The sequence below is a fragment of the Lissotriton helveticus genome, chromosome 12, assembly GCF_964261635.1.
Source record: "Lissotriton helveticus chromosome 12, aLisHel1.1, whole genome shotgun sequence".
Taxonomy (NCBI): Eukaryota; Metazoa; Chordata; class Amphibia; order Caudata; family Salamandridae; genus Lissotriton; species Lissotriton helveticus.
In genome coordinates, this window is record NC_136073.1 from 213,301,425 (window position 1) to 213,324,858 (window position 23,434).

The following is a 23,434-nucleotide window of genomic DNA, read 5'->3' on the forward strand; positions in this document are numbered from 1 at the left end:
CTACTTCACAAGTGCTCAAGTTATTTCGGTGTATTGCTCACCAACTGAGTATTGACTCCCTGCATGACTTATGTCCTCCATGACTGCATGGAGTCTCTTCCTTGACTGATGTCGCTCTACCTTCATTCCCAACTGACAAGTGGAAAATACCTTGTGGTGCTTTCAGGACACGTTCATGGCCTCAATCAATAGATCAAGGAGTAGAAAGTGCTAAACTACTATGGGCGTGGGTGAAGGGACGACCGTGACACCAGGTGTTGCAGGCAAAGAAGGTTTTATTTTTAAAGAGCTTTTGAACACAAATGTCTTTCTCCTCCTCTGGGTCAAGCGGTCTCGGGAGAAGGCGCAGGGATCCGTGGCTGATGTCTTTCCTCCGTCTGTTGTTGCTCTTTGGGGAGGCGCGTTGCGGGACTCAGACCAGCTCCGTCACATGGAAGAGACCAGAAAGAGGGATGCTGTTAATGTATGCTCTTTCCACGTTATGCACCTTTTAGGGACCGGGGTAGTGAGGACATCCCCTAGTGTACAGTGCTCTTTCAACTCAGTGCACGGTGTGCGAGGGGTAGGGGTAGGAGGTGAGGTACAGGGATGGAAGCGGGGAGTGGAGGAGGGAACGGTGATACAACGGGGAGCAAACAAACAAGGGCTTTTTACACTAGTTACACGTGAGCGCTCCGGCTCCCCACCCAGGCTGCCCAACGCCGCCGTACCTGTGACAGCCACACTCCTCCCTCGGGAGTGTGGCACGGCGGATCACGGGGTCGTTGGCCTCCTGGCTCTCCTTCTTTCTCCGACTCCACTTCGCCTCCTCGATGTTCCTTCGGGGCCTTTTCCTCTTCGTCTCCGTCCTTCTCTCCGCTCGATACCGTCACTTCTTCCTCCTTCCGCTCCTCCGGGGTGAAAACACGCCCTCCATACAACACTTCCTGGCATTTGATCATTCCGGCAGGGCTGACGTCCTCAGGGGGCGGTTCCTCCTCCTCGGAAGCAAACGCCCAGTTAAAGGGGCCGCTGTTTTCGTCATGCACGTCTCTGTCGAACGGATCGTTCCTCCACGGGTCAGTCTGGAATGAAGGAGGGGGAGCAGGGTCAGCGAGGCACGGACTCCACCATTCTCCCGGGGTAAGCCTTCCTCCCTCTCCCCTGTTACAACTGCTTAGTCTAAAAATGGTCCTACTGCAGGAAACACACTTGCCTTTAAGAGTCTGAGAAAGTGAAGAAACATTTGGTCAGCAGAGTGTTGAAAGGTTGCAGAACTGAAACCTTACCCAACGAACAAGAAATGTGACATGGCCATATTCTGCAAGTAGAATCTATTCTGCAGGGTGATGAAAGCCTCGTCGAACATGGAAGGCTGACATGCTTCTGTGAAGTTGGTCTTTCTAGGCCCCAAACTTATGTTTGGCACAGCCAATGCTATCAATTTGAAAAACGGCACCTTGTTCGCTAAAATATCTAAGATTGTTACCAAAGTAGTCAGAACTGAACCATCATGAGGGGAAAATGGAATTCAACCATTGAACCTATCCTTTTCCTTTTGAGGAAGCTGATGTTGCTTTTGGTAATGACCAAGACATTCTTAAGGACATTTACAAGATCATTTTCTAATGGAGCTATGGGGCCTGATTCACAGAGAGATGGGATACATTAATTTGTCTCATGCATTCATGGAATCCACTCTAGGGGTTGGTTATCTTAAAACCACCAAATCGATTCTCCACGACGTTGTACATTGTAAAATAAGTTTATCTCTCATCATACACCCATTAAAATCTAAATTAATCTTATCTGTACTAGTCCAAGAAATAAGCAATGAAGAATGAATTCCACTGTACTCTGGACACCTAAAAAGAAGTGTTTAGTTTGCCTGCTGCCAAAGTCTTTCTGGGAGGATAATAAAGATTGTTTTCTTGTCCTAAATGCTACAGGCAGCAGGCTAGGTTTGCCTGAGGGTGAGCTTTTCTGACATGTCAAGATGGAAGGGCAGCGATGAATAAATAAAATGTCCCTCACAAAAACTGATAGTTGCCAAGACTTGAAAATATTCTACTAGTCCTTCTAACTCACTATTGTATGTACTAGAAGCTACCAAGTATAAATTGAATGCCTTCTTTACTTTTCAAGCATAGTTGTTCTTCACCTGTCTCAAACTAGGAAAAGTTGTTAGAATACTAATTTAAGGAAAAGAAGCTGCTAGTGCGATGCCGGCAATGTATAATAAAGCTGCCAAACTACTTATGCACATTTCAGTCAAAATGGCGTCCCTTGTATCATCTTTGAGAACCTTTGCCATTTTGATCACTGTGATGAGGTACAAGTGGAAGAGTTCTTCATCTCCTTCTTAAAATGCCTGCCTCCTCTAAGGCATGCCAGCCACTGGAATGAAGTACTAATCTGATGAAATCTTGAAAGCCATCAAGGATATGAATAAGAGGAAGACTCGCAGAAGACTATTTCCGTATTGATCTTTATAAGACATGCAGGCTACTTTTCACCCACCTCCTCTATGACTTATTCAAAGCAATGGAATACATGAATGTTATGAGATCAGAATATAACAGGGTTTTTATCTCTGATTCCGAAGCTCGAGGAGCATCTCTTGCAAACGATCACCTGTTTCCTTTGATCTACACAGGTTTAAAGTTATGAGCTATCCTTCTGGTGGTGTGGCTTAGGTCATCTTGAGTCTGATTCATGACCCCAAGGCTGTTTATATGCTCAGCTGCTTCCACAATGTGGAACACATGTACATCTTTTCGTGCAGATGAGATGGAATCAAGACAATAAAGTGGTTTTCTCAATGGATGCAGAGGAAATGTATGTTTAGAGTTGGGCTTTTTGCCACTCATGACAGTGACTATATGCAAATGAGACTTGGTCATCCTCCAGCAAGAATAGTTGGGCCTAAACTGCAAGGCATGTCCCCTTTAGACAGGGATAGAAGGCACCCCAGACTGGTTTCACACTTGTTGGGCCTCATCAGTGAGTTTGGTGCAGCTTGGATCTCATGGCACAGTGGGCCTGGAATCCATGGATGGGTATTCACACATCAAAACATACACTTTGGCAGGATATACTTTGGTAGGACTTAAGCTAAAACGTAACACCTCCAGTTTCTATCCTAGTACGGCTGTTGGAGTACTTCGGCTTCCTTATATGAAAGCATTTCACCTGGTGCAGCAACTGTTTCAATGGACGTTCCATTTTCTGAAATCTGCAGATGGATCTCTTTGAATTATCACTCCTGATACCTACTGATGAAGTTTAATACTCACTGTGTTATATAGATATAGGTGTAGATAAGTACTCTTGATGTCCACCAGCTCCACTTTAAACACATGGAGTTTCACACATCCTAATCTATGAACCTACATTGAGAGGCTTCCGCCTAGCAAAATGCTGGACTCTACTGGTTTAAATAGAATAAGTTGTTTGGGGGTCTAAGGATGTCTTAACGAGTTTATAGACCTAACTTTGTCATGAACTTTGTCACTTTGTAACTTTGTCACTTCGATGCCATCTCCCACACCATCCTACTTAGAGCACTGAACTCTCTAGGCATCGGCGGAAAGGCTCTGAAATGGATCGAATCCTTCTTGACGGACAGATCTTTCCAAGTCTTCTCCCACTCCTCGACATCTAAGATCCACGCCTCTCCATTTGGAGTCCCTCAGGGCTCCATTCTTAGCCCCCTTCTTTTTAATTTATATGTTACCCCGCTAGCTCTCATTGCAAAACGTGCTGGCCTCACGTTATTTTCTTACGCCAACGACTCACAGATAGTCTTCTCCCTCACGCACTCAGATACGTCCCCCACCTCCCTTCTTCAATCAGGGCTCAGCCAAATAGCCTCCTGGATGAGCCAAAATCTGTTGAAACTCAACGGAGAAAAACCAGAGATTCTTATTCTCGGAAGTAAACCCGACCTGTGGGGCATTAAACATTGGCCGGCGGAAATGGGGCCTATCCCCCCAGTATCAACACACGTCCGCAACCTGGGGGTCATTATAGATCAGGGCCTAACAATGCAGACACAAGTGACGAAAGTAGCAGCCACCTGCTTTTCTATCCTGCGCTGGTTGCGTAAGATATTGTGGATGCTGCCACCGGAAACTCAGAAGTCCGTGGTTCGCGCCTTGGTGATCTCCCGGCTGGACTACGGCAATATGCTCTACCTGGGGGTCACTAAGGCAGTTACCCGTCGCCTTCAAATGGTCCAAAATGCTGCGGCGTGTCTACTTTGTGGCTGCAAGAGAAATGAACCCATGACACGACATCTCAGGGAACTTCACTGGCTTCGAGTGGAGAATCGTGCGAAGTTTAAAGCTTTATGTTACATGCATAAAATAAAAGCAGGAACGGCGCCAAGATATCTTCAATCCCTGGTGTCAACGTAATTTCCTACCCGTACATTGAGATCATCCACCCTAGAATTTTTCTGTGTACCCAAGGTTAGATTTGCCAGGATGGGCGGGAGGTCCTTCGCCTTTATGGGCCCTAGGCTCTGGAACTCCCTCCCTCTGGTCATTCGTGCAGAACGCTGTCTCAACCGTTTCCGGAAGGCAGTTAAGACTTGGTTATTTAACCAATAATTTTCCTCTTACCGTACGCTACGCCAGCCTTCATTTTAGCGCCGGGAAACCCTTTTTGGCTAGCTGTCTCGCTTTACAAGCTGAAAAAATAAATAATAAATAAATGAATGATTACCATGTTAGGTCTTTTGAAGACTTGCATTCTGCCTTCCACTTTGAGGACAATTGTAGAAGTTTGCCCAACTAAAGGATCTCCGCCTAACCAATACATTCCTTTCTACATACCTGAGGAGATCATAACGTTTGGAATTTATGAGATTTTAATCATTGAAGTGTACTCTAAACTAATGATTACTAGCCAAATGCTCACCCGTAATGTTTGCACATTCATCACTAACATTTAAAAAAATATATATTTGTTGTAATTAAACTGCGGTGCAATACTTTTTTTGAGGAGTCTGCATTGGGCAGTGTTTAAGCCAGCAGTATGGTCCTTGGCAAAACACCAAAGTTTATTGTGTTGGGTCTCTTACAAAGTTTGGGAGTACCTGTGCTGTAGACCAATGTTAGTCATTTGGTAAATCCAATGACCTCAAGAAGTATGAACCAAACTTCTCCAAACTTGTTGAGAATTTAATATAGCTCACTCCATTTGGGTATGATATATCTGTTAAGGTCTGATTGAAAAGGGTGCTGTGTGGCATGTGACCCCCAAATAATCCAACTGCTTACTTTTTAGGAAACCTTGTTTGCTGATAAACTATTTTAACTGTGCTGCAAGCAGTGGTATGTTGAAGAATGTTTTCAATACTTTAGATTACGTAGAAAGTGACTTAATATATAGGTTTAAGAGTGCCAGACCCAGTCGTCACCTACCTGACATACCAAAGACTTTAATTGTTTTGTATCTAGATAGATATACTAATACGGAAGGTTAGACTGTAGAATGAAGCTACATACCCTAAACCTTACCTATTTACATCAATAATCGCCAAAAGCCATGAAAATCCTTATCATTCAGCAAACAGGCTTCAAGTAAGCTGGTTTGGCTCTCAAAGACTGTATCCCAACGCCTTTAGCACTTGGTGCCTATGTTATAAGCAGCCCTTTATGCTTCTCAGATTTCGTAGATGTAGTTCAGTCAATCAGTTGTATTTTTGCTCCTAGTATGAACTTGGAAAGAACATTGGGTATTTTTCCCCCTCAGATTTGAACTCTGGAATTATCTCATGTCTATTTTATAATTGGATCATCATTAGCAGTTTAGGAAAGTACTGAGTAGAATTCCAAATATATACCTCACTAGAGGCAACCGGGTTCATCGTGTGCTGGTTAAAAAGTAATCTAACAATAAAGTTTCTGTGACCTAAAGACATTTTCAGATAAAACATGTCTTTATTTTAGTGTAGCAATCTCTATTTGCAAACCAGCTTTATAACTCTGACCATAAATGCTTTCTGTTCTGTTTTTTCTGTTAGTTTATAGATGACTTGATCGGTGCCCTGCTACACGTCTTACAGTTCAGAAAACTGCTAAATGGCTGGAATTTGAAGCACTCCTTTGATTCTGTTTCAGGCGGCATTGCATTGTCTGCACATCTCCTTTCAAAACTAAAACCTATAGGTAAAGTGTGTGGGGGGGTGCTAAATAATTGGTTGTGCTTGCCTGGTGTTGTGTGTTAGCATGGAGGATGCCATAGTGTTAGTCTACTTCCATACTGTAGAGTGTGTCGGATGTCATCTTTTGCTCACCAAATGAGCAGTGTGTGTTTGTACAAGGGACTGTATTTTCTGTGCAGCTACTTTGACCAAGTTCTGTGCCTGTGAACCTTCGCTCTGAGAAACAACCAGCCCCGCCAGTAACACACTGACAGTGTCTTTGCCTTAGACCCTATAAAGTGCTCTTTACTCTTCTGCTAGGTTAGTGCTGTATATCCACTTAATGCATGCATACCTTCCTACATACATACATCGGATTCAATGATTTGGTGCTTAAAATGATTGGTGGATAGAAAAGTGAGAGTATTGTGGTTAGGATGTAATGAAATACTGGCTGAAATGGCAGCCGCAAGCTGAGGAGCGAGCACCGCTGGTGGAGCGAGAGCGCTGATCACTTCCCTGCCCGGGACACCAACAAGACGCATGGGGTCAGATTTGGTGACTGGGGCCCCGTGGGGACGATTTGCGGCAGAAACTAAATGCCATTTAGGACCCGAGCGTGCAGTGCAGATGGGAGACCCATGAAGGGACATCTAAGGCGGAACTGATCCACCACTAGAGGTCCCAGGCGAGCCACAGTTGAGGCCACCGAAGAGTGTTGCCGGCCCTGAAGACGTTAAGAAGGCCGGGGGCAGAGAAGAGCCGGCACTGAGAAGCACTCCCCTGAAGCAGTACAGGATACGGATATCCTGAGCCGGCGGACGCCACCATTGGGCTTCGGCAGCTTGAAGTGGCCTTTTGTCGACGATGTGAGCCCCGCGACGGAGTGTGCAGCCCATGCGGTGAGAAGGGGTGTGGTGGAAGAGAGGGGCGCTCACCTGCAGTTGAAGCGTAGAGGGGCGGTAGCTGAATAGGAGCCGAAAGCTGGGAAGAGACAGTGGTTGGACCCTCACAGCCGGAGACGAGGTACGACTGAAGAGGGGAAGCCTGCCGCGGCAGGGAAAAAGGCCACAAAAACTTGTAGCACCCTTGTGCGAGGAGCCTGGCCGGTTCAGAGCAGCGGGAAGCTGAGAGCAAGACACGACTCCCTAAGTAAAGCAGAGTGAGATGCAGCAGAAGGGCAGAAAGTAAGGAGTTGATGCCCTACACAAAGAGTGGGAAAGCCAGAAAGGCCTGCGTTTGCCACAACTTTAGATGAAGACCACCGAACACGCTTGAGTTGGCAGCGAGTCCTCACCAACAAGCAGCAAAGAAGACAGGCCCTTGAGTAGGGGAACAAGTGGAACGGGCCGGATAAATGGTAAGCCAAGAGACCCATGACCAAACACTGCCAAACAGCCACAGGTGGGAAGATCCACTCAAGAGAAGAGGCCTAACAATCTGGACGTAAAGCAGTGAGCTACTCTCAGTGAAGTCGCCAGCACCACCCAAGGACAGCGTGCCTCAGGGCAGAGGAGCCACACAGTCAGAGGTCAACCACAGTAGGTGTGAAGATACCACTGCCCCCACCAGTCAGACGCCCCTGGGACGGGCTTACACCTGCCGGGAATGGGGAGGATATCTAAATGAGGAGTGCAGGACAACATTGATCCCGGCAAGAGGCAGGAACAGATGGACGAGTAAGAAGGCGCAGGGGGAGCAACAAAGGAGACTGCCCAGACCCGTCCAACTTTGGCAGGCATCATGCAAGTGATCACAGCATCCTGCGAAACCCTTGAGACCAAGATATATGCTATAGGTACAGATTCGAGCCTACTAAAGAATGATCATCACTGCATAGCAGAAAGGGTGATTAACACGGAGCGCACAATGGCGTACATCTGGTTGGAGGTCGCTGAATTGAATCCATCTCTGTCAGAAGTGATGAACAGAGTGAGAAACCTGGAAATGAGAGCAGAAGATAGCGAAGGAACATCCTGTAGGAATAACTTACGCATTATTGGGATACCGGAACACAAAGTGTGTAGTGATATGGGGCAATACCTAGGAAACTGGCTGAAGACGGAGGTGGCCACACAAGGCCTATCCCCATTCTATGCACTGGAAGGGGCACACAGGGATTCCGGCGCAACCCGCAAGCTGGGGGCTCCCCTGTGCCTGGTGGTGGCTCACCTGCTCTATTCCAGGGTATCAGGACCATATTCTGACAAAAAACCTACAAGTTGGAAATAATAAAATAATGATATTTCCAGACTTTACGAGGGAGGTAGAGAGACACCGCGCCCCCTTCCTGGCGGTGAAAAGGCTGTTGGGTAACTACAGATTCCCTACCCAATGAAGTTTCAGGCCCCACTGAGAGTAGTCTCACCGATGGGGGCTCAATTCTTTCAAACGGCCTAAGACGCATGGAACTGGCTTGAAACTGTCAAGACAAGGAGATCACCGGAGAACTCTCCAGCGTCTCCCTCCTGGAAGAATCTAAGAGCCCCAGATAAAGCTAGCACACCATCATTGGCAGAAGCTAGAGAGGAAAGACACAGAATCATTCGAGAGGTCGCAGAACTAAGTCAGGCAGACTATACTCATAAATCCATGAAGAACGACAATGAGGAGAGAACGCCCCTCCTAGAGAAACAAACTCCCCAACATCCTTTCCCCAAGGGGTTTTCAAGTTGGGGCTAGGCGAGCCTGGGCTAGGATAATCATTTGGTCAGTACTGACACCAACCCCATGGTTTCCGCCGTAGGCATTAAATGTCTCTTGTGGAATGTGAGAGGAATGCATACCATGACGAAGCACCATAAGATTTATGCATACCTGACTAGGAGGGGCATACACATGGCACTGTTGCAAGAAACACATATCACTGCTAAAAGGGGAGGTCCTACAGAGCAGGTGGAGTACACCTAATACTATGCAAACTATTCCGTTTCTGTGTACCAGACACATAGTAGACCCAGAAGGGTGATATGTAGTCTGAATAGGCAAATTAGAAGGCAGAGACATAACAATTGGGAGCATATACAGACCGAATACGGATCAACCCTTGTTCCTAGCGGCTCTTTCCAAAAAGTTGGCCCTGCACTTGGACTTTAATTGTGTCACAGATGTTGAATTAGACCACTCCCATCAACCCCTGAGGGAGTCCCCCATTGTACGAACAGGCCAAGTGCGTAGAGTGTGGCAACAGCAGTGAAAATTGATAGATACTTGGAGGGGATGTATGACATTACAACGCATGCTTTTACATCGCATGCTTTTACAACGCGATTTTTGCAATGCATACCATTACAACGCATAGTGCTTTTAGGCGCTGGATAGTGAATTGTTTAATTTACTATTCCAACTCCAGTCCCCGTGGATAGTAGGGAAGGTGTTGAATAGTACATTAAACACATTCCCTATCCTAGAGCGCCCCCCAGCGCAATGCGTTGAAATGGTTTGCATTGTAAAAGTTGCTTTGTAAAGGCACTGCGTGGTAACAGTTGCGTTGTAAAGGTTGTTTACCCTTGGAGGGCATTACACCCAAGAGACAGAGACTACTCATTTTGTTCATATCTGCATGATTTGATGTAAAACTAGATTCCATACTTTGTTCCCCAGACATACACAGACATGCGGCGTTAAGCGAGTACCTAGCCCAGACAATTTCCAACCACAATCCCCTATTGTTAGGGCTTCAGTGGACAAGAGAAAGACTGAGCATCCTCACCTGGCAACTAAGACCGGAAGCCCTGGAAGAGCAGGTTTTTCAGGCAACAATAAGGATTGCAATAGAGAAAAACTTTGATGCGAATGCAGAGGCTTCCTCTAACCCAGTGGTGAAGTGGGATGCTTTAAAGTTGTGATCAGGGGAAGACACACTGAAAGCTGAACAGCACCATAGGGAACTTGTGAAAGCGAGACCAGAACATAGGGAGCTGCAAGAACAACTACTGACAGTCAAAGAGGCAGCAGCGGATCATGTTGAAAGGCTTCGCTGTTTCGATTATAAGAACTACATGAGCTCATGCAGAGAGGGACTGAGATGAAAAGGGGGCGGGGGCGGTGCTGCTACTGCTCGAACAGCCAGGTCTTGAGGTGTTTCCTGAAGGTGAGATGGTCCTGGGTCAGTCGTAGGTGTGCGGGGAGGGAATTCCTTGTCTTCGCTGCAAGATAGGAGAATGATCTTCCTCCGGTGGTGGCTCTGCGAATCCGTGGGACGGTGGCGAAGGCGAGGCTGGAGGAGCGGAGTTGGCGGGTTGGGGTGTGGAACGAGATGCGGTTGTTCAGGTATTCAGGGCCCATGTTGTGGAGCGCTTTGTGTGCGTGGGTGAGCAGCCTGAACGTGATCTTCTTGCTGACTGGGAGCCAGTGCAGGTTTCTCAGGTGGGCGGATATGTGGCTGTGGCGGGGGATGTCGAGGATGAGTCGTGCGGAGGCGTTCTGTATGCGCTGAAGGCGTTTCTGAAGTTTGGGTGTGGTTCCTGCGTATAGGGCGTTTCCATAGTCCAGTCGGCTGGTGACGAGGGCCTGGGTGACCGTCTTTCTGGTTTCGGTGGGGATCGACCGGAAGATCTTTCGGAGCATGCACAGGGTGTTGAAACACGAGGACGAGACTGCATTGACTTGCTTGGTCATCGTGAGAGAGGAGTCTAGGATGAACCCCAGGTTGCGTGCGTGGTCAGTGGGTGTGGGTGGGGTGCCCAGCGACGTGGGCCACCAGGAGTCGTCCCAGGCGGAAGGGGATTGTCCGAGGATGAGGACCTCCGTCTTGTCTGAGTTGAGCTTCAGGCGGCTGTGCCTCATCCATTCTGCGACCTCTTTCCTTCCATCCTGGAAGTTGGCTTTGGCGGTGAGAGGGTCTTTGGTGAGGGAGAGTATGAGTTGGGTGTCGTTGGCGTAGGAGATGATGTTGATGTTGTGTTTGCGGGCGATGGTGGCGAGGGGGCTCATGTAGATATTGAAGAGAGTTGGGCTGAGTGAGGAGCCCTGGGGTACGCCGCGGATGATCTTGGTGACCTCGGAGCGGAAGGGAGGGAGGCGGACTCTCTGGGTTCTGTCGGAAAGGAACGATGTGATCCAGTCCAGGGCCTTTCCTTGGATCCCAGTGTTGTAGAGGCGGGTTATTAGGGTACGGTAGCAGACGGTGTCGAAGGCCGCCGAGAGGTCCAGGAGGATGAGAGTGGCTGTCTCTCCGTTGTCCATCAGGGTCCTAATATCATCGGTGGCTGCGATGAGGGTGGTCTCGGTGCTGTGGTTGGCTTGAAATCCGGACTGGGATGGGTCGAGCGAGCTGTTTTCTTCGAGGAATGCAGTCAGCTGTTTGTTGACGGTCTTCTCGATGACTTTCGCAGGGAAGGGGAGAAGAGAGATGGGGCGGAAGTTCTTGAGGTCTTTGGGGTCCGCTGTTGGTTTTTTCAGAAGGGCGTTGATTTCTGCGTGTTTCCAGCTTCCCGGGAAGGTGGCTGATGTGAAGGAGCTGTTAATGACGTTCCGGAGGTGGGGTGCGATGATGGTGTCGGCTTTGTTGAAGATATGATGAGGGCATGGGTCGGAGGGGGAGCCGGAGTGGATAGTGTTCATGACGCGGGTGGTGTCTTCAGTGCTGACGGGGGTCCATGCGCTGAGGCTGGTGGTGGGGGTCGTTGGTTTGGTGGTTGGAGGCGGAGTCTGGGGTCCGAAGCTGTCGTGTATATCTGCGATCTTGCGGTGGAAGAATGTGGCGAGGGAGTTGCAGAGGTCTTGCGACGGTGTGATGTTGTTGTTTGCGTTGGGGTTGGAGAGCTCTTTGACGATGCTGAAGAGTTCCTTGCTGTTGTGGGCGTTGTTGTCCAGCCGCTCTTTGAATGATGTCCTTTTGGTGGTGCGGATCATCTGGTGGTTTTCGCAGGTGGCGTTCTTGAGGGCTGTCATTTTTTCCGTTTGTGGCGCCAAGCTTTTTCGAGGGTTCGACATGATTTCTTCGCGATTTTGAGGGTGTCTGTGAACCAGGAGGTTTTTCTGTTGCTCGTCTTGCCTGGGGGTTTCTTCAGAGTAGCGAGGTCGTCGGCGCAGTTGGTGATCCACTGTGCGAGATTGTGTGCTGCGTCGTTGGCTTCGTGGGTGTTGACAGGTGGGATCTGGCTCAGCGATGTGGTCAGCTGGTCAGTGGTGACTTTGTTCCAGCATCTGCGGGGGATCTGTAGCGTCTGTTGGTGGGAGGTGGCCTTCTTGAAGGTGAGGTGGATGCAGCTGTGGTTTGTCCAGTGTGGTCTGGTGGAGTGGCTGAAGGAGACGTGGTTGCTAGCGGAGAAGATGGGGTTGAGCGTGTGGCCGGCGAGGTGGGTGGGCGTGTCCACTAGTTGCTTGAGTCCGAGGTTGGTGAGGTTGTCGAGCAGGGTGGTGGTGTTTTCTCCAGGTGGAAGTTCAGGTCCCCTAGGAGGATGTACTCTGGTGAGGCTAGGGCGTGCGGGCTGATGAAGTCGGCGATGGTTTCGCTGAATTGTGTTCGTGGGCCCGGGGGTATTCTTTAAATACTATGCTGAATTGTACAGGAGTAGGATGGTGTGTTCAGAGGCAGATATTGACAACTTTATAGGGCCCCAGTCCTTGCCAACCATAGAGGAGGGGGCTGCTGAAATGCTGGGAGGGGATATATAGCTACAAGAGGTTAGGGCAGCTATTAAAGCTATGGCCATGAATAAGACTCCTGTCACAGATGGTCTCTCGGTCAAGTTCTACTCTACGTATGTATATATCTTAGGACCGAGGCTGGGGAAAGTTTATAATCAAGCAAAACAATGGGAGACTCATCGGGGTTCCACAAGAGAGGCATTGATTATCCCGCTGCTAAAACCAGGCGAGCCAGCAATGGACAAGACAGCATAAAAGATCGCTCTCCATGCTGAATGTAGACTATAAAGTAAAATCTTGGCCACAAGACTTCTCCTGCATGTAGCTGACCGAATACATATGGACCAGTTGGGGTTTATTCCAACGCACAACGCGGCAATGAATATTAGAATATTAATACGTATCCTAGAGGCAGAATCCTATGATAAAGACAAGGCAGTCATGTTCGCAGTCGATATTAAAAAGGCCTTTGATAGCTTAGAGGGGCCTTAACTATTCAGGGTAATGGAGAGATTTGGACTAGGACCAGACTTTGTGAAGTGGACGTCCCTGGTATACTCAGACCCCTAGGGCACGAGTCAAGACTGGGAGCAGGATCTCTGATGCCTATCCGGTGGGGAGAGGAACGTGACAGGGGTGCCCGCACTCCCCGCTGTTATTTGCACTGGCCATGGAGCTCCTCGCAGCCAGGGCCAGAATGGGTCTTCACTATAGGGGTCTGGAGGCGATGGGCCGAATCCAGCATGTAGCACTATACGCTGCCAACTTATTATTATTATTCCTTCGGAACACTAGGGACGACCTTGACGGAGCAGGTGACCTGCTTACATCACTGGCGAGATTATCAAGCCTTGGGCTCAATTGGAGGAAGTCATGCCTTGTCCCCGCTAAAGCAGGGTGTGAAAAGCCGCGAATGGAAGTGGAACAGATGTCTCCCCTATTTGGGAGTTACCATCTACCATGAAAGGGTGGATTTACTGGAAGGTAATATAGGGAAAGCACTCAGCAGAGTGAAGTTGAGTCTGGGGGTGACTGCCCCTATCAGTAATGGGAAGGGTAACTTTGCTGAAAATGGTGACACTGTAGAGACTACTATATCTATTTGGGGTGTTGCCTGTCTGGATCCCAGCGTGAACTTTCCGCTATCTGAAATCGCTAGGGATTTTATTTACATGGGGGATGGGTAGGCGAAGGGTGCAAAAGACCCAGCGTTACAGGACTTCGAATACTATTATCCTGCAACACAGATGCAATGGTGCAGGAAACGGATAGCTGGTGAGAGGTACAAACCAGCCAGATGATGCAGTCCCTTGTCTGAGAGTATTATCTAACATAGTGTTCCTATTATCCGCATGGAGGGGGGATGAAACCAATTAAGTCAAAGTAATACGTAAATGTTGGGTTAGGAGTCACCAGAGATCTAAAAACCAAAACACCATACGCCCCAGAGATACCACTGACCCTGTGCATGGCACTGCCACACGGAGGAGACTGGCGAGGTCTAGAAGTCTAAGTGGAAGCTAGAGTGACCACCATGGGCATGTTACACGAGGATGGATCCCTACTTCTATTCAACGATTTTAGAGCTCGATATGACATATCATGGGGTCATTTTGTACTTTGTAATGCCCTCACAAAGGTAATAAGAAAACACTGAGGAGAGGGCCTCTCGGAACAACCAACATCAGATGGACGCCACTGTTTCGACACTGTTTCCCATGAGATTCTTCTAGGCAGACTACATGATATCGGGGTCCGGGAGCTGTCCTTGGCCTGGTTCAAGTCCTTCTTGGAAGGTAGAACCTTTCAAGTAGTGGTGCCACCGTATCACTCACAGATGCATGCTATTAAACATGGGGTCCCGCAGGGCTCTATATTCAGCCCTGCGCTTTTTAACATTTATGTACAGCCCCTAGCTTTGCTGGCAAAAAGTAGAGGGTTGTCATTGGTTTCTTACGCTGATGACACCCTAGCTAGTCATCGCGTTCTCAAGAAACTGCCTAGAAAATCTTTTCAAATTTGAAGAGGACCTAGTAGCCATCTCCGACTGGATGACAGCAAATTGTTTACAGCTGAATGCGGCCAAGTCAGAATTGCTAGTAATGGTCCGAACAGTGGTGGCCTGACAAACTAAAACCTGCGCCCCTGCCAAAAAAGGCAGTAACAAATCTAGGCTTTTGGATTGACAGTGAACTTTCATTCGATGCGCAATCCAAGGCCCTAGCAGGATCTTGCTTTGGTCTACCAAGAGGGCTGAGACCTTTACTTGGCTATTTTGCACCAAAAGTCCACCAAACCATCCATCAGGCCACAATTCTATTAAGGTTGGACTATGGTAACTCCCTCTATCTGGGCGCCAACAAATCCTGTATTGCTCGCCTCCAAAGAATCCAGAATGCGGCCGCTCGCGCCTTGCTAGCTCTGCCTAAATCGTGTTCGTTTGCGCTCCTTTTGCCTACGATGCACTGGCTGCCGATAGCGAAAAGAATTAATTTTAAGTCTTTTTGTGTTGTCCATAAAATCTTGACTCGTCAAGGACCGCCGATTTTAGGGGATCTGCTGGTCCAATATGTACCGAATCGCCCTTTGCGATCGGCTAACTCTGGCTCGGTTTGTGCTCCCCGTTTTCACAGACCCAGAGCAGGCAGTCGCTCCTTTAAGGTCCATGCGGCGCGCCCTTGGAACTCTCTTCCAATCCCTATTAGAGGACTTCAGAACCACCTGGCCTTTCGAAAGGCTCTAAAGACCTGGCTCTTTCCAGCTTAGGATGCTCTCCATCTTCTGAGTGGTCTTAGTCCTTGCTTAGGTAGCGCTGGGACGCCCCGTCACTGGGGCAGCTATGCGCTTTACGAAACTTAAAATGATATATGGTGTCAGCCTCCTGGTCTTTTAAAGCGGTTACTTGTTTATACCGACGCCTCAGGAATTAAACACTGCCTGCACTCACCCGGTTACAGGAAAGATGGGAGGAGGATTTGGGAACAGATATCGAGGAGAAAACCTGGGACATACTAGTGGAGAGGGCAGAAGGTTTACTAGAAATGCCAGGTTCCAATTAATGAATTTTTATGTGCTCCACAGAGCATACCTCACACCAGCACGCATCAACAAACACTTTGGGACACGAGCAGCTCTGTCCCCCCAAAGTGGGGAGGCCAATGCTGCATTTTTTCACATGTTCTGGGACTGCCATAAGATAGAAAGCTTCTGGAGAGAAGTGACAACATTGATAGCAGAGATAACAGAGAAAGAGATACAAGTAACACCAGGATACTGTCTCTTACACTGGTTCCCTCACACCTCCAGGGTCAAAATGACAAGTAAGTTCCACGATCTGGCGCTCCTAATAGCTAAAAGAGAGATCACCAGAAATTGAAAGGCCCAGGGATGGAATGGTGGAAGAAAAGAATTTAAGAGATAGGTGACATGTGTGGGAGAGGTAAGATTGGGAGAGGCAAGACGGGGCAGGGGAAGCATTAGTGGCGCTACTAAGGCACCCACTCAAGGAAGCTGACGGGGAAGGGCAGGAAGGGACCTCGGGAGTCTGAGATTAAGTGTGAGCACAAATATACTACCTAACCACATCCAACATTAGACCATTATCTAACGAATTCACAGAATAAAACTTCATAGGGTGAGAACTAAAGAGACACATCACACTAAGGCACGCCTAGGGGGAGGGAGATGATTGGGGAGGGAGTTTGGTAGTTGAAGGATTTTACAAGACGAAGAAGCTATCACTCAGAAGGATGATACTAGCCAGGCTAATGGTTATATAGGTGAAACAGACGGGCCATCTACGCCAGGTATCCCAGAGGATGTAATAGCACAATAATATACTGATTAATATACATGCCAAATTGTATGATACTATGACCGGTTAAAGCTATTGATACCCTGTACACAGTGTAATTATGAAAGGCTTGCAAGGCTCTATTGTATAATCTGAGTTGTAAGAAGATATGGAAGAAACACGTAATAAAAATTTGTTTAAAAAAAAAAAAGGATGTCATGAAATACTTTATAACCGTTATGTAGCACATTGTCAGCCATGACCATATGTTTTTCAAGCCAGTTTTTTGCACTGTCAGTTTTGCCCCATTTAATTTAAATTTTGTAACCTTTGTTTTCATTTCTGCTATGTCCCGTGCAATTAAGTGGTGAATTTTCTTTACTATGAAATACATTTATGCTTATAGCATTATGGGATATTTATGTAGAAGGCTACAGCCTATGTGAAGAATGTGCTACTTTTCCAGACTGCTACAAAGTCAGTTTGAAAGCTTTTTTTATTTTAGGACTAAAGTTTGATGGGATGTTTTCAATTATTCGTAAAGGGCATGGTGGCACTCAGTTCACTGAAGCCCTGATCATTCCAAATCAATTGATGTGATGTATGTGACTATGAACAGTGAGGCTGCTAAGCACCCTTGTCAACAAGCAATGGCATAGCCAATAGGTCTCGCCTTTGGGGCCTTATAAGTGTTTTGCCAGACCTATTGGCTTTGCCTTTTTTTCTATGAGCTATTGGCATTTTGAAATGGCTATGCCTTTTCTTTTGGTTTTAAAAATTTAAGTAAAAGGCATAGCCAATAGGTCTGGCTAAACACTTATAAGGTCCCAAAGGTGAGACCTATTGGCTATGCCAATGCTTGTTTTTGTTAGGCACGGGGAGATAAGGGATTTTGCTCAGAATCACAGGATGTTCAGCGTCGTTGCTGAGACTCGAACCCAGTTCCCCAGATTCGAGGTCGACCGTTCTAGCCGTTAAGCCAACTTCTCTCCAAACACAGAAAAAATTATAGGTAAATGTTCACAAAGCATTGAGCAGCCTTTGCAAGCTCTTCATAGCCGTTCAGAATGTTTATTCTCCATTACACCTCTGGAGCTGTTGCCCAAACACAGTGTGCATTACCCTACGGTCGTTATTCACCAAAAGCTGTAGAAAATAAAAACTGCCACAAGCCTGAGCAAAACCCCAGGCCTGCCTCTAAAACTGGTGCATTCGATCAGCCCCACTCACCCCCCTCTGCCCCCCACGTAGGGGGTCCTTTTTCATGGCCAACCTTTAGGACATAACAGAATCAGGTGATTCCTGTGCTATAGCTTTCTCAAAAATTCAACCTCAGGTACTGGCATTGCACATGGCAAGACTTCCTCAGCAAATCCATATGAACAGGTTTCCTTTCAGCGCTGAAGCACCAGCTAATCACACTTGCTTGAAAAGATTCGGGGGGGGGGGCTTATTCTACCAGCGATAGGCCGGGTGGCTCTAAGAAGGGGTGAAACCATTACAATAGCCTCAGTAACATTTAAATGGACCTTAAAAGACCTGTGAAGTACTCGGTGCAGCTGCAATCAGACAGTCGCCAGCCCGCGAAGCTGCCTCTGCCCTTGCCGACACACGCGACGGGGGGGGGGGGGGGGGGGGGGGCTTGAAGCCCGGTGAGTCCAAAGGGTGTTGCGCTCCTGCCAAGAGAGGTTAGGAATATCGCTGCTGCCGGTGCACTTAAGTCATGCACGTGGCGGGCCTTGATGCTGGTGCAGCTAGCTAAAATGGCTGCCTTTGAATGAGCTCTCCCTTTTAATAGTAGGCTTTAGAAGGATGCAGTGGGTCACGGGGGAAAACCCATCAGGTATACTACTTTATTTATTTAGTATTTTGTAGAGCGCAGGTGTCCCGGCGCTGAAGACATTAACTCAGGAGGGTCAGGGGAGTATGAAGGAAGGAATAGAGTTAGATCTGGGGAAAAAAACAGGTCTTTAGTTTTTTCCGAAATAGGGGTTCTGATGTCAGAAATCTTATCTCTGAGGGAAGCTGATTCCATATTTTGGAAGTGGTCACTGCAAGGGCCCTTCCTCCCGTACGTGCAAGACGATAACGGGGGCAGATCATGAGGCGGAGATGGTTGGATCTGAGGTTTCGAGGTGCGTGTGAAAACCTCATTCTACGACGTAGGTAGGTGGGGCCTCGGTCTTTGAGGGCTCTAAAGGCCAGGGTTAAGGCTTCAAATTGAATGCGCAGTTTTATTGGGAGCCAGTGAAGTTTCCTCAGGTGGGGTGAAATGGAATGGCGGTAAGGGATATTGCAAATTAGCCTAGCTGACGCATTCTGAACTTTTTGTAGTTGGTTAATGAGGTAAGTGGGGGCACCTACGTACAGGCTGTTAGCGTAGTCTAGATGAGCGGTGATGAGGGCATGGACTACTGTTTTTCGAGAGTCGAGCGGTAGGTAGGGGATGATTTTTTTTTATCATTCGTAGCTTCCCGAAACAGGCTGAGGTGACTTTGTTGATTTGAGTCTTACAGGAGAGGGCGGTATAAAATTGAAAGCCTAGGTTACGGGCGGCTTGGACTGGTACCGGGAGGGGGTTGAGTTCTGACGGCCACCAAAGATTGGAAGGTAAGGGTGATTTTTGACTAAAGAATAAGACTTCTGTCTTATCTGTATTGAGCTTTAGGTTGTTGGCAGACATCCAGGAGGCGATATTAAGCATACAGAGTCGAAAGTTGTGAAATGATTTTTCAGTGTGGTCTTTGAAGGAGAACACCAGTTGGGTGTCGTCTGCGTAAAAGGTTACTTTGACGCCACAGGATTCAACTACTTTTGCCAGTGGTTTGAGATATACGTTGAAAAGGAGCGGGCTAAGGGCAGAGCCCTGCGGCACGCCCCAGATCAGTGGTTTTTTGGAGGAGAGAAAGGGTCCCAACATCACTTGTTGTGCTCTGTTTGTAAGAAAAGATTTTACCCATAAGAGAGGGGACCCGCAGACACCTACTTCTTGCAGGCGAGTCAGTAGTTTGTCATGGGAAATGGTGTCAAATGCTGCGGATAGGTCGAGAAGGACCAACATGGCCTCCTCTCCCCTATCCGTGCATTCTCGAATCGACTCGGATACCTCAAATAGTGCTGACTCAGTACTATAGTCTGGTCTAAAACCTGATTGGGTATCAGGAAATAAGGAGTTAGATTCCAGGTAGTGTGACAGTTGTTTTTGAACAGCTTTTTCAAGAACTTTTGCGGGCTTGGGTAGGAGTGAGATTGGACGGTAGTTGTTTAGACAGGTGGGATCAATGTCAGTTGCTCCCTGCCAATAATACTAATAACTGGTCATTCAGTATTGCTGGTTCCTACTGCGGTGATACCGTGCTACTGCCTTGCAACTCAATGCACACCGAGTAGTTTACCTCACAAAAGTAGTTAACTGCCCGCACCCTGGACTGAGCTCATTTGAGGTTGCCTATGCCTCTGCTGCGAAGTAATTGTGGTTCTCGTTAGCAGAGCAGGTATGAGTAGTGAACACGTTTTGTCTTTGGTAACCTTATGTGTGTAGTTTACTGGGCCCTTCTCATTAGCAAAATTCACCTACGTTCAGAGGATCCGCTGGGGCTATTAACACAGTTTTAATAATAAATTTAGACTGAAGCGTAATGTTTTCACAGAAATAGCTCTTTTGGGTATCACAAAGTTATGCTAATGTAAACAAGCAGCGTTTACTGACCAGCACCGCCTCACCCCCACAACCTCCATCTCCGAGGACTCCCAACGAAATGACGGCACAAACGCAAAAAAAAAAAGAAAATGGGGCGGAAGCAGGATACTGAATCCCGCCCCTCCAGGACTCCCTGACCTGCCTCATGGTTGCCAAGGCGATATTTCAAGAAATATTGTCGTGATACCGTAAGGCAGGTCATGGAGTCCTCGAGAGGCGGTATCAAATCTGCAAAAAATCTGCAAAACAGGAGCTTTTTCCAATGGCAGGCCTCCAGTTCGAGAGGCCTGCCAATGGAAAAAAGGGGCGTGGCTTCATGCCGTATAGAAAACCCCTCCTGACAATATCTCTTTGCCTGCAACAGCGCATGCGCTGCAACGCAGGCTTCGGCCTAAAAATATATGTTTGCCTCTGGCTCAGACCCGAAAATCCCCACAAGGGCTGCATTTGCCCAGCTTGCTTCAGGAAAGCATCTTTTGCTTCCCCGACCAGTGGTGCCTTAAAGCGTCTGGCTGTCTTGCTGTGTCTTACATGCCATTGCTGCAGCGGTTTATGTTTAACTTCTCCTTTGATGGATGGAGATATAGCAAATAGGTTATGTTGTTGATAGTGGAACCAGGCATTCTGAGTTTCAACTGTATGAGTTGCATAAGGTAACTCTGTGATGGTACAGGTATGTCCCCTAGGTGATACACTGCCACATACCACTGCACTGAGGGACCAACTGCATGTGAAAATGGTATCCAGATTTTTATTTTGGCCCCAAGAACACTCTTGTATAGCGCATGAGCAGAGTATGATGGGTATGGTGTAACAATGTCAGGTCCATGAACCATTTTGTAACTTGGAGGGGCACAACAAGCATGCCCCTGTATGAGGCAGTGGACTACTGTCATTGCCCTATTTACATTATGTAAAGAAAAGTGAATCTAAAGTATTGCATTCCCTTTCCTTCTGTCCCTGAGAACCTGGTCTACTTAACCCTCATGTGTAAAGGCCCGTTGTTATGAGACCTAGAACCTTGCGGTGACATTTTGTGAGCATGTCAAGAAAGCATATGCGTTGTGTGTTTAGCACATGTTGTAGTGTAGTTCCTAATATCCCAATAGGCTCTGCGCATTGGAATAATACCTTCAATAGTATAGGCCTAGACCAGACGTTAACTAGGTCTTCTATTGTCGATATTAGACTTAAAGTTTTGGGTTTGCCAGCTAGCTCAGAGTTCACTAGAAACTTTCTCGAATAGGCAAGGAGGAGTTGAACCTCCCTGGATAGACAAGAAGGGATTTAGTTTCTGACAACCATAGAACATGACAACTTTGCTCTCCCCTAATCAAGAGTGTATCTCTAGAGTCGTGTGAAAACAAAAGACAACTTATTTTACTCAGTCAGTACGTGCATTCTTAGTCTCACCAGATTGTAGAGAAAAGGAAGAGACGGGCGTGTTCAATAAAAAGATGGTATTTATTGATCAGTCTCTTTTCTCATACAAGAGAAATGAATCGATATTATCGCAATACTTATGGTTAAGTAAAGTGCATACAATAAAAGCAGAAGTATAAAATAATACTGTAAAAACATTTATATGGTTTCTAAGCCATAAGGTGGTTTAAAATGGATAAAATAGATACATACACATATACATTTGACTAGTCGTACTCAACTGGTGTTTCTAACTACGCCTACCCCAGTGTACCTGACCTAAGCCTAATACGTGGGCGGGAATAGATAGTAGCAGTTTAAGTTAAGTTTGTTTTGCCAAGTGACTTAATCAAGAATTCTCTGCAAGGGGTTATTCAGTTCTGTACCTGGAATTTAGGATGAATGAGGGATGGTATCTCTCGTCTCTGGTCTCGATATTCCAAGCTGCCTGCGAGGGCTGCTCGGAAGCGCCGGAGCTGGATTTCTCGGCAGGAGAAAGCAGCGTCTCGTTCTCAGCGCGTCAGGAAGGCGGGGCTGCGCCAGCGGGGTCTGCTCTGCTCTGGGCTTCGGCAAGTCTGGCTGCTCCGATCTCGTCACCACCGCGTGTGTTTGCTTAAGGCAATACCGGTAATATTTATACCTGTAAGGTGCCGACATTTACGTAAGGATGGACATAGATACGTCAATAAGGATGTCATACGAGCTGGTCGTTAGCACATTCTTTTGCTGAAGTTCTCGGTGAAATCAAAACAATGGCCGCAGGGTTTTTCCCAGGTTGTCATAGGTTTGATTTGTTTTGAGAACTCCGTATGCCTTATCAGGGGCTGGAGGAATATTGCTTGTCTAATTAGATGGCAAGCGTTATGACCTAATCAGATAACACGTTCCTGTGCCGTGGTGTGGCTTAATCAGATAACGGTTTCTGCATCATGGGATGGCTGCTAGTTAACTTGTTAACCAGAACAGGGTCAGGAATAGGGGGATCGATACAGAACCTATAGGAATACATCACACCCACTCCACGCTAACTATGGCCATATTTACGAATCTAGGCATAGTAAAACATACTGTAGAGTATCGTGTATACCTTACCACCCCAAAATACACATAATGCATTTCGAAATTATCTAATATACGGAAAAAGCAGTCATATGTATTATATGCACTCACGCTGTAGAATAATGCTAAAGTAATCACGCATATGTATACACTATTGCTAAGTTGTATATGAGAATTTACACATGAAATGGCTCTTAATACAGAAAAAAAGTTCGAGACCATTTCATCACAGAATAAACATAATTATGAACATACCAGCGGGCAGCTAATGTCTATAAAGTTTCTAAAAATAGAAATTTTAGTTCTCTAAGAATAGTTCTTACTTTAAGCAGATGATTAGTGTCCCGAAAAAATCGTAAAAATATTTTGGGGCTGCCGAAAAATTTGCTGTCCGTGAACTGGAGGGAAAATTGTTCATGTAATTTTATCATTAAAGTTGAAGGCCAAATTCAGGGTGTTTGGAACGCCGTGTGCTAGCTTGCTCAAAAGTCTCTATTTCTGCTCTAGTGAGAACATCATATCATTTAGACTGTCGAAAAAGCTGTCAACAGCTTCCTGGGAGAGTTCCACTAACTCGGAAAAAGGTGTAACCATGCATTCGTGCGCATGATTGTCTCCATTGACGTTTTGATTAGTATTGCTGACAGAAGGTCGTACCTGATCGATGCTGCTTTCATCTTGAACTTCACTACCCCTAAATCGTAGTGGTGAAGTTTCCACGAATGCCGTCATCAGG

General features: G+C 47.0%; 1 protein-coding gene across 7 annotated transcripts in view; it reads left to right on the plus strand.

Moving 5' to 3' along the window:
• The window catches only part of MEAK7 (MTOR associated protein MEAK7), a 254,710-nt gene that overhangs the window by 127,058 nt on the left and 104,218 nt on the right, over positions 1-23,434 (plus strand). For all 7 annotated transcript variants that reach the window (XR_013603851.1, XM_078671081.1, XM_078671083.1 and 4 more), the window contains one exon: positions 6,011-6,155. Coding sequence is in view for 6 of the 7 variants with exons in the window: in XM_078671081.1 (XP_078527207.1) it covers positions 6,011-6,155 (145 nt within the window). In the remaining variant the exon portion in view is untranslated. The remainder of the gene's footprint in view (positions 1-6,010; positions 6,156-23,434) is intronic.